Below are 10818 nucleotides of genomic sequence, written 5' to 3'. Positions count from 1 at the left end.
GGATATGGCGGGGCCGATGGCAAGCAGGATGTGAGCCAATCAGGTCACATTTACATCGCTCCGGACGTTGAGCGCTGTGGCGACCTTCACACAGTCACGACATTCATATTAGAGTCCAATAAGTTCACAGTCAAAGCAACAAAGGGATTCTTGTCCAGTTTGGTTTTGGATCTCAGTGTGGAAGTCAAAGGAAAAGATGGTGATTCAGAACAACCATGTGACTAAAGATCACACCAGATGGTTCATCTTAGGGCTGTGTAATAATATAGATTTTGCGATATCAATATTTTCTTTCCTAGACAAAAAAATCGATATTCATCCGCAAGTATGGTAACATCCAACTGTCACCTTGCTCACTCACTGCTTGCTTCTCCAGGAGAGTGATTAGGTCATCAGGCTTAGAGTGATTCCTTCAGATGTTCAGTGTTGAGGTTAAAAAGGTATCAAACTATTCAGAGCAGGTACTTGGTGCACTTTATTTACTTTACAAATGCATCTAAGCTACAGTTTGTACTGTTTCAATTAAAAGAAACATGTTTTCTCACCACTTCTTTGATTCATTTTGTCCAGCTGTCGACTTTAAGTCAGTGTCCAACCAGAGCCAGGTATTGTGTAGTTGGTGCTTTTAATCAGTTTTCAGTTAAATTCAATCCAACTCTATGACAGTTACAAAATGTCACCAAAATCACTCTGTCCCTCTAAAATCTTTCAGAAAATCCCAAAAGTGTATTGAATTGTATCGTTTGCTGAACATTGCAATATATATCATATCGTGAGCAGAATATCGTGTATCGTATCGTATCCTGAGATTATTGTATCACTACAGCCCCAGTTCATCTGAGACTTAGGGGGCAAAGGTCAAACTGCAAAAGCAAATACTTAGAAACAGAAATACCAGCATGATGAATATCTGTTTGCATCAGCAGAATCCCTAATGAAAAGCTGAGAAATCAGTGAAACTGTTTTGTCTTTGGTATTTGTCGTTTTCTTAAGATGACATTTAAAATGCTTCTTTTTCTTCAAGGTTATCTGTTTCTGTCTAAACCTGCTCATGCTTGCAGGTAACCAATTTTTAAAATCTTTAGGATCTGTATTTCGGCCCAACTTTGGCGGAGCAAAACAAACCCCAGGATGGAGCCAGAAATAATGTTTCTCCAAGCTTTCCAGCCCATCACAGCTGCACTGCAGCACCCAGTCCATTCATTTCCCTCTGGTCCCCCAGGTTATTGCTCCATGGTCTGATGCAGCTTCATATGGTCACATAAAGGAGGGAAAATGACAACACAGAGATCTGACTCTATAGTCTTTGCTGGTGTTGGCATCGGGGCTCAACGTCTCAGAGTAAAACCCACCCAGTGTCCTCTGGAGACCGATTCCAGCGGACTTCATAGTCTGAGCGGGAGAAATTTGAATCGCCTGAGGGGTCAAACAGCAACGTGAGGAGCTTTGGATGAACACACTGACCTTTTGCATCGAATCCAGAGCAGGCGTTGCATGTTGTTGACCTAAATGAGAACTGCTGCAAGCAAATTAAATCATTCATATGTACAGCAAAGAAATAAAATAATTAATTCATTTGTTCATCTAAAGAGTTTCTGTTTGGTGAATCATCCTGGTTTCAATTGATATCCTCACTCAACTTCTGCAACTTTGAAAATGGTCCCTATGCACCAAATATTTTTAATGAATTCTTCAGAAATGTATTTAGCACTGCAGGAGAAAAAGAAAGGTTTTCTAGAGTAACAACGCCATTTTTGACATTAGTTAACTTGGCCTGTTCAGCCATTTAACCCAAACATCCAAAGTCACCACCTTCAACCGCTTCTAAAATCTGCAGCTTTTTATTATTATTACTATTATTATTATTATTGGTCTGATGTAATATTTTAATTTTAAATGTTTTCATTAACTGTAAACAGATATAAAGGCTTTCAAATATCCCTCTGTGTCCAATTAACTTTGTAAAGTGTTCCACTTCATGATAAATGAACTTTTCAATAATATTCTGATTTATTGAACATAAAATAAATTGACTTTAATTTAATAGGAACATGTTAGGCTTATTGTGTTTGTGTTTCTACTGTGAAGTGATTCAGCTGATCGGTCTGTATTGATCGGTTCTCATGAGTTCATCTGAACCGGCTCAGTTTCCTGCTCGTGTTCTGGTTGCAGGGCGCCATCTAGTGTTTTCACAGGTTAAAGCACTCAGTTTGTTCACGTAGCGCCAAATCACGGCACGTGATCATGTAGAGGCGCTTCAGAAAAAATACATTTATTTTAAATTCATTTCAAGTTTCAGTTTCATCACACATACATTCCAGCTGATCCTAGTTATCAATCAGTGCATTAAGTCAAATAGTTTAAAAAGTTTCTACCTACGGAAACCAGCATTTCCTCCAATCGCTTGCATTCTCTCAGCAGTCCCTCCTCCAGTAAACAAACCACAACTAAACTGAACACCAGACCAGGTGGAGCTTCTATGGAGAGAAAAAAAAACTGAAAGAGTACATAAGGTTAACAGTTGAAGTAACCATAAATACTGCAAACTGGAGAGTATTAGAATAAGAAAGTGGTCAGTTTGTCCTCCAGCAGCCAAGCCTAATGGCAGCATAACTACCAAGATAGCTCAGGAAAAGTTAAGCTAGTCTGACCATAAGCTGCTTTACCAAAAAGGAAAGTTCTAGTCTTAAAAGTAGAGCCAATAAAAAAATGGGAGAAATATGATCTCTCTTTTTAATTTTCCATCAACACGTGCGTGTTGGATCAGTTGAAGCCTTTTAAATTTTAAATGCATTTAGTAGACTTCCTTCTAGTGAGGAATTACAAAAGTCCAGCCAGGACGAAACAAATGCATGGACTCGTTTTTCAGCATCACTTCTGGACAGAATATTTCCAATTTTGGCAATATTCTGGAGGTGAATGATGATGGTTTGAGTTTTGTTGCAGAGGAAAAAAAAAAAAAAAAAAAAAGAGAGAGAGACTTTTTAAAACATTTTTTGGTTGCACCAGATCTTATTTAAAGCAGGTCTGTGTAACTTTTATAATCCCTAATTCTACCACATTAAAACTCGTTATGAGCCACAAATGTTACTTGAGTGAAAAAAAGCACATGGTCTTTGAAAAATATCATAATATTGGAAATTTGTTGCTATTTCTTTAAAAAACCCACAAAGTAATTTATATATTTTCTTACCAATTTATGACAAAAATAGGTCTGTTAGAGTTTTTTTGGTATTATCATTTTTGTTATTTCTTTAGTTCTTATTCAGTCTGATATTAATCAATAGTTAATCAACATTCAGTCTAATGTTAATAGGTAATGACGTGCTATGCGAATACTTTTTGATTGCTGTGTTGAATATCTGTGTTCCTGAAAACTGATTATTCCCTCCAAGGTTCGCTCTCAAGGGAAAGAGCTAGATGACCTGTGTGTTAGGTAGAGCTTGCCGCTTGTTTTATTGTTTATCTTTTCTGATTTTGTCTTACTAAATAAAAGGCCTGCTCGAGCAGAGAGAGGGCAGAACGCTCTGTAGACGACTCGGAGGAGCAGTTTGCTGAGCAAAATTCATATACGTTGTTTGTGGTTCTTTTAATGAAGGTTCGAAAGGAAAAATACCTGTCAAGGTCTTTAAGAAAATCTGGCTTTTTTTGTGTGTCATTCTTTTATGAAAATGCATTTTTTTCAATTATTCCATGAAAAAATGTGAAACATTGCTGCATTTCTTGTTATATTCATTTGTCCTTTATAGTTTTTTACCCAAAATTCAAAAGAGCCATTTTGAATAAGAAAAATGTATTTTTCTTCACAAATAAAAGATTTAATTACAATTCTAAACGTTTTGATCACTATTTATTTTTATTTTTTTAAATAAAATAACTTTATTCCAGTGAATAACGAAAAGACAAATTGCCCTAAATAGTAATGAAATGCAGCACGGGCATAACTTTGAGCTGCTGCAGATTGTTCCCACCAGAGGGCGCCATTGATCAAACTATAAAAGCGCCTGTTGATTTTTTTTTCCCCCTTCAGGTCGGTCGGTCAGACTTTCTTATGGCAACACGTTGTACGTTTGACTTTTCTTTTTTTTCTGAACCTTTCCTCATATTTAAAATGTTTTACCACATTAGTGAGGACAAACTCAGAGAGAGACGGGAAGTAAACGCACCAGATAGTCTCTGTGAGTCGATAAAAAAATAAACAACGCATACATCGAGATTTATTATTATTATTATTATTATTATTATTATTATTATTATTATTATTATTATTATTATTATTATTATTATTATTATTATTATTATTATTATGTTAAATATATGTTTTCCCTCTTACTATTTGATCAGTTTCCCCGTTTCTCTTATTAGTTAATAATTTTTCGCTCATACAAAACAATAAAATCGAGTTTAAATGTGAAGCTACCTGCAGGTTTCTGATAAATCCAACTCCTCCATGGAGTTAAATTGTTACATTTGCAGTGATCACCAGCCTGGCAGCTTCATCTCTGGCTGCAGATGAGGTGCGAGAGGGAGGAGGAGGGGGAGGGAGGGGAGGAAGGACCCATTTCTCTGTCATTGATCTCCCTCCGGATGAGAACCATATCTGCCCCACATTTAACCTGCTACGGCGGCTGAGCAGCGCTTCTGTCACATATTTATAGATATTTATTTTTCCTCCGATATGTGATCATTTCAGAAAGACCTTCAAATAGGATGATAAAATAAATGCGCACAATCAGAGGAAAATACAGGAGGATAAATTAGAAATAGAAGGCCATTTACAGGATTGGAAAACGCGCGTCTGCTGCATCTCCTGAAAGCTTGAAGAAATACAGTCAAAATTGTGAATCACGTCGCGTTGAAAACCTCTTAAAACCCACAATCCCTCCGCGGTGAGCAAATCAGACGCAAGGTGCATTTTTTATTTATTTTTTTTATTTTTTGCGGGAGCCTTTTAAACACTAACGGTGCCATATTTCACTCTCTCAAGCTCCTCACATCTCCATAAAATATTACAGCACTCAGGGTGATGAGTGGAGCCGCGTTTTCTCTGCAGCGCAGCGAGACTCACAAGTAAAAGCATCACATGTTTGTTTTGAGCACTGAAATTAGGACTAAATAAAAGACTTTACACGTTTTATGCGCAGTTCTGGTGAAAAAGAATTAAAATGTTTGTTTTTAACTCATCTGAATAAAAGTCCAACTAAATTGAAAGGGGGAAAGGAATTTAGACAGCGTCTTCTAAATCTAAAAACAAATAAAATAAAAATAAACTTTAAAGCCAATGATGGAGTTTTCTTAACTGTGTTCGAGTTCGTTTTTAAATCGATTATAATGTTTCTTGTAAAAACATACGTAAATATCCTTTGCTGTGGAAGAAACGAACTACTTCCGCTCGCCAGACTGTAAAATAAGTCAAACTCATTTTAGATATAAATTGTCATCCACATAACAACACAGTTTCTCTGTGGGTTTTTTGCGTTTCTGTTTGAAATGCGTGTTTAATCAAAATCAAATCTTTCCTCCCAGCAAGATTTCATGCGCACCTTTCATGACGTCACATAAGGCAACTAATTAGGGTTATTTTTATTATGACAATTTTCTGTTTTTTTTTTTTTTTCGTTTTTGTTTGTATCTGCATGTTTCTAATTTCTCATTTTGTTGATTTTTTTTCTTGCATTCTTTGTAACCCCAGGAAAATATCATAACTGTAAAAATGAAAAGACAGGAAAATTATAGAATTTTTTTTTAATATAAAGACAGTCAAGACACCCGGAATAGTCAGATTTCAATATGAAAGATCAATCACTCCACTAACAAATATGTTTCTTTTCTACACAGAGAATCATGAAGTTCTCTGTGGAACTTCCTGATTGAGCCTCTTGTGATGTCATCAGCGTAAATGCACACGAACATGAATTAGCAGGGCTTTATTCTCCTTTAGTAAGCTCTTGGAAAATGCATGAAAATTCATACTTCATTTCTCATCTGTCTTCTTATACCTGATGTGTATTTATTAGTGGAAAAAAATAGACCACCAGCATCTTTAATTTCAGTTTTTGTACAGAAAAACTTCACCTTTAATATCAAGAAAACTTAAAGCCATCATATTGAAATTGATAACAACAGAATTTAGGCCAAATTTTAATACTCTTCATTCACAGAAGATTACAATATAAATGTGGGATTTTTGTTGTTGTTGTCTTATTAGAGGTAAACTTTCTGACTCGGCAGAGACCTGGAACACCTCACCTAAAATCCCCCATAGTTTGGATTTTATTTCTCATTATGCGATATACTTAAAATTATGCTAAATAGACGTGTCCCATCCTTCTCTCTTCTAGAAGTGCTGATGTGATAAAGAAAAGCTGCGTTAGAGCTGCTGTCATTATGAGAAAAACGGAGTGTGGAAACGTTTTGGCTGAATCACCAAAGATCTTCCACCTCAAACCTCAACAAAGATCCTTACAGGAACACTTGTTGCACATTCATGACCATCAGATGCATGGAAGTATGAGCAAAGTATGGCAAGCTGTATTAATATATGCAGGCATAACATTATGACCAATGACAGCTGAACTGAAGGAAGATGATTCATCATGGTAGCTGCTGCCTGAATATCTTAGGGAGTAAATGGAAATGATGCTTTAGAAACAGGAAAATGGTTGTTCAAGTTTCAGGTATTCGCTTGGCCTCCGACTTCAGTCTGATCAAGCCTCTGTGGGATATGTTGTACCAAACTCATCCACAACATTAAAAGATCTGCTGCTAACCTTCTGGAGCCAGATTCCACAGAAAACCTTCAGAGCTGTTATTTAGCAGGTGGTCAAACCACTTTCTGCTCAGTTTTTAGAGAAGTTAAAAAAATCTTTGTGAACAATAAACATGCTGTCATGTTAGTAATATGTTTCAATTTAGCTATAGAAAAATTAAAAGCATTATGCCTGGATTATATTCCAAATAATCCAGGCATTATGCTTTATATTACTAAATATTTATACTTTACAATTGAAAGAATTATTGATTATATGATTTATATAAGAGATACAAGGTAAACTTCTTCCAGATACTTTTAATTTACAATGTTTTGCATCATCAGTAAATAAATTACTGATATTGAGTTTGACTATTTCAAAGCAGTTTCAGACACCTGCAGCAAAAACATTAATTACCGATATCTACAGATATAACTTGAGGTATTTATTAATGTTGGATGTGATTTAAACGGAGTCATTTGCAGTTTTTTGTCTCAAAATGTATCAGTAACTTAAATTAGTTTTTTATGTTCAGAATAACAATTTTAAAAAATCACAGGATAACAGAGATGAGTTATAATCCAGTTTTTACGTATCCTAATTCTGCTGCCTTTGTTACCCATATCTGTAGGAGGCGCTGTTCGTTCTGTACGCCTTAAAGATGGCCACAGATATTTTCACCTAAAAACACAAATATTAACTATAACCCTTAAAATGAATGTCCATGCTCCATTTTTATAATTTAGACAAGATTAAGTATATAAAGAATGGCTGCTTTAATTAATTGCATGTGAGCCTGGTGTCCTGGTGGGCAGTGACGTCACGGAGGGCAGCGCCAGAAAATTTGACTTTTTCTTGTTCCACTTTGCCCTTGTTTTTATGAAAAAATGTAAAATTTTTATTTGTGCTCTAGACGAAATTGCATCTTAATTTCATATTTTGCATTTAAAAATACGAATCAAATTACCATAAGTTTTCTTTTTAATTATTATTACAATTATTTAATTAGAATCCCTAATTAACAAAGCATGCAGAGATCTCTAATTATGCATCTTCATATGTCAATATTGATTACATAACATTACTTGTTTTATCTTGAAACATGTGGCTAGAAATTTTGAAAAGATTGCGTTTGTGATTTTAAAAAATATATATGTGTATTTAATAAGCAGCAATAACTTACGAGAGGAGAAGTGCAGGGAAATGTTGACAAAGGAGGGAAAAGAGGGGACAGTTTTCAGGCTCTTAACTGATTAATCGCTGTAAAAACAAATGCAGTCAACAATAAATGTTATATTTCCGACGGTACGTGAACACAGCATTAGGGTAAGACGTATCAGCGGCGGTTCCGTGTCCTCCAATCAGAACGCAATATCACTCAGCGGTATCCAATCAGAAAGGAGCGCCTGCAGGTGGCTGTGATGTTATCAGTGACTCCCGCTTCCCTTCTAGCAGAGAGGGAGTCAATTTATGGGATGAAAAGGAGACTCTTTAATGGTTCCCATCAAAACCACTAAAAACATCATCGAACCGGCTGACTTTGGCGAGGATTCCTCCGGCGGACTGCGACCTAAACAAACACGGAGAGACACTTTCAGGGGGGGTTTCATCCGGGTCTGAACTTCCCAGGAGAGAAGAAGTTTTTCCCGACTCTTCCTTCCTTCCTTCCTTCGACATTCAGGATACTTTGGGAGGAAAAGCGACAAAACCGCCTTTTTGAAAAATAAAAAAATATCTTTAAGTCATTTATTTCCACTGAAGTGAGTTCGGTGGTTAATGTTTACAAATGTTAGCGGTCGGGCAGATGGACGCTAACCGGCAGAGTGCGTTCGTTCTGGGCAGCACCCCGCTGGCGGCGCTGCACAACATGACCGAGATGAAGACGTCGCTGTTCCCGTACGCGCTGCAGCACAGCCCGGCGGGCTTCAAGGCGCCCTCGCTGTCCAACCTCAGCTCGCAGCTCTCCGGGGGAACCCCGCACGGAATAAGCGACATTCTGGGGAGACCCATCACCACCGCCGGGCAGCTGCTGTCCGGCTTCCCGCGGATAAACGGGCTGGCGGCGACCACAGCGGCCGGGATGTACTTCAGCCCCGCGGTGTCCCGGTACCCGAAGCCGCTGGCCGAGCTGCCCGGTAGGGCGCCCATCTTCTGGCCCGGGGTGATGCAGGGGGCCCCGTGGAGGGACCCGCGGGTTCCGTGTCCAAGTAAGGATCCGTCATTAAATCACTTTTTAAAAATTATTCATCTTATTTGCGTGCGTGGATGTTAATTTTTTAGTTATAATTTTAGTAAATGTAGGTTTTCTGGAGCTATTATGGTTTAAATTGCATATATTAGATTTTCTATCTTAGCCTAAAATATCTTATGTCATTTTTTCCCCAACATTGAGTAAATTATTTTTATTTTGAGTTATCGACTATTATTTTGTGTCTAAAATATTGTAGCGTTTATACACATTTTACTAAACAACCTTAGAAAGACCTCGATCACCCAAATTATTATAACATTTAATTTGTCGGCTTTATCCAGGTTTACTTGCAATTACCCGCACAAATTAGAACAAGTAGGTTTTTTATATTTTATTTGTGCAAAACGCTTTACAACAAAAGCCTTAAAAACAGAGAATAATAGGCAAAAGCTGTGAGTTAAATAGTCTATTACGTTTTTGTAATATATTAACTGTAAAAAAATAAGTTTTATTTCAAACTAAATGTGGGCTATTTTAACCACTAATTGAAATGCAGTGGAGGTGATTTAAATAATGTTTTAATTTTAAATAGATAGTTTTATATATTTATTAATTTCCTGAAGGTGTCCATTGATGGGCTTTTAAGTTTCTCTAATGACTTTTTGCTGCGTTTTTCACTCTAACAAAGCAGACAGGGATGTAGCTTAAATCACAATTATTTAAAAAAAATATGTATATATATTTTTAAATATATATACATATTTATTTATATATGGCAAGACAATCCTGAAAATATTTTTGTTGAGACAGCACAAATTAAAGGAGTTTTCTGAATTTATTTCCCCCTCCATGCTTCTCTCTTGTGCTCTGCAGCTCAGGCTAACCTCATGGTGGACAAAGACGGCAAGAAGAAACACTCCAGGCCGACGTTTTCCGGACAGCAGATTTTTGCTCTGGAGAAAACCTTCGAGCAGACCAAATACCTGGCTGGACCCGAGCGAGCCCGGCTGGCCTACTCCCTAGGAATGACCGAGAGTCAAGTAAAGGTAAACAGAATTATGTCTTTTAAAAAAATAATTAAAATTCACAGCCACTGTAACAGATAATAGGTAAATATCTGCTTCATTTATTAGACTTTTCTTTTTTCCTGCCCTGCGCCTCAGGTTTGGTTCCAGAACCGGAGGACCAAGTGGAGGAAGAGGCACGCCGCAGAGATGGCCTCAGCCAAGAAGAAGCACGACTCTGAGACGGAGAAGATGAAGGAGAGCTCGGACAACGAGGAGGACGACGAGTACAACAAGCCGCTGGACCCCAACTCCGACGACGAGAAAATCACGAGACTGTTGAAGAAGCACAAGGCCACCACCAACCTGGCGCTGATCAGCCCCTGCAGTAACAGCTCGGACACCTTGTGATGGACAGAGCAGCGGGAGACCCGTCCCACTCAGCTCCCACCTGATATAGCAATGTGCATCTGATGGGAAGCGCAATTTATTATTATTTTTTCTGTTTCATTTTGCTCGGGCAGAGAAAATTGCCAGAGAGGGGGGCTTCATCTAAACTGGACACGAGGCGCTCCAGAACTCCTCGTCCGAGCTGAACTTGAAGGAAGAAAAACAAAAAAAAAAAAACTGAGGCCAAGTTTCTGTCGGTGCAGAGGACAGTGAAACTGAGGAAGAAACTTGCCAAGTGGGAGTTTTAACAGCGGCGGCAAATTTAAACACAATATTAAAACCGGATCGGCGAGACTCACTCATTTATTCAACAGTAATTCCAGGGTACTTCAGGACTTTTTGGTTTTTTATTATTATTAGAGATGCACCAATCAGACATTTCCTGGTCGATACAGGACTAAAACAGATTAAAAGAGAGAAA

At 37.6% G+C, this 10818-nt stretch overlaps 1 protein-coding gene across 1 annotated transcript; it reads left to right on the top strand.

The window, feature by feature from the left end:
• The first annotated feature begins 8180 nt into the window (after window positions 1-8180).
• Window positions 8181-10560, top strand: nkx6.2 (NK6 homeobox 2). Its single transcript, XM_008430417.2, has 3 exons — window positions 8181-8959; window positions 9817-9989; window positions 10107-10560. Exons 1-3 carry the CDS (start codon window positions 8539-8541, stop codon window positions 10356-10358), a joined length of 846 nt encoding a protein of 281 aa, XP_008428639.1. The 5' UTR covers window positions 8181-8538; the 3' UTR covers window positions 10359-10560.
• The last annotated feature ends 258 nt before the right edge of the window (window positions 10561-10818 follow it).

Source organism: Poecilia reticulata, linkage group LG15 (assembly GCF_000633615.1).
Source record: "Poecilia reticulata strain Guanapo linkage group LG15, Guppy_female_1.0+MT, whole genome shotgun sequence".
NCBI classification, from domain to species: Eukaryota; Metazoa; Chordata; class Actinopteri; order Cyprinodontiformes; family Poeciliidae; genus Poecilia; species Poecilia reticulata.
This window is presented reverse-complemented; position numbering and strand designations above follow the sequence as displayed.

Excerpts from the sequence above, each read along its gene's own strand:
- nkx6.2 (XM_008430417.2), top strand. The coding sequence starts at position 8,539 with ATGTTAGCGGTCGGGCAGATGGACGCTAACCGGCAGAGTGCGTTCGTT. Across the intron at positions 8,960-9,816 it reads CCCGCGGGTTCCGTGTCCAA|CTCAGGCTAACCTCATGGTG; the intron begins GTAAGGATCCGT and ends TGTGCTCTGCAG. Across the intron at positions 9,990-10,106 it reads TGACCGAGAGTCAAGTAAAG|GTTTGGTTCCAGAACCGGAG; the intron begins GTAAACAGAATT and ends CCTGCGCCTCAG.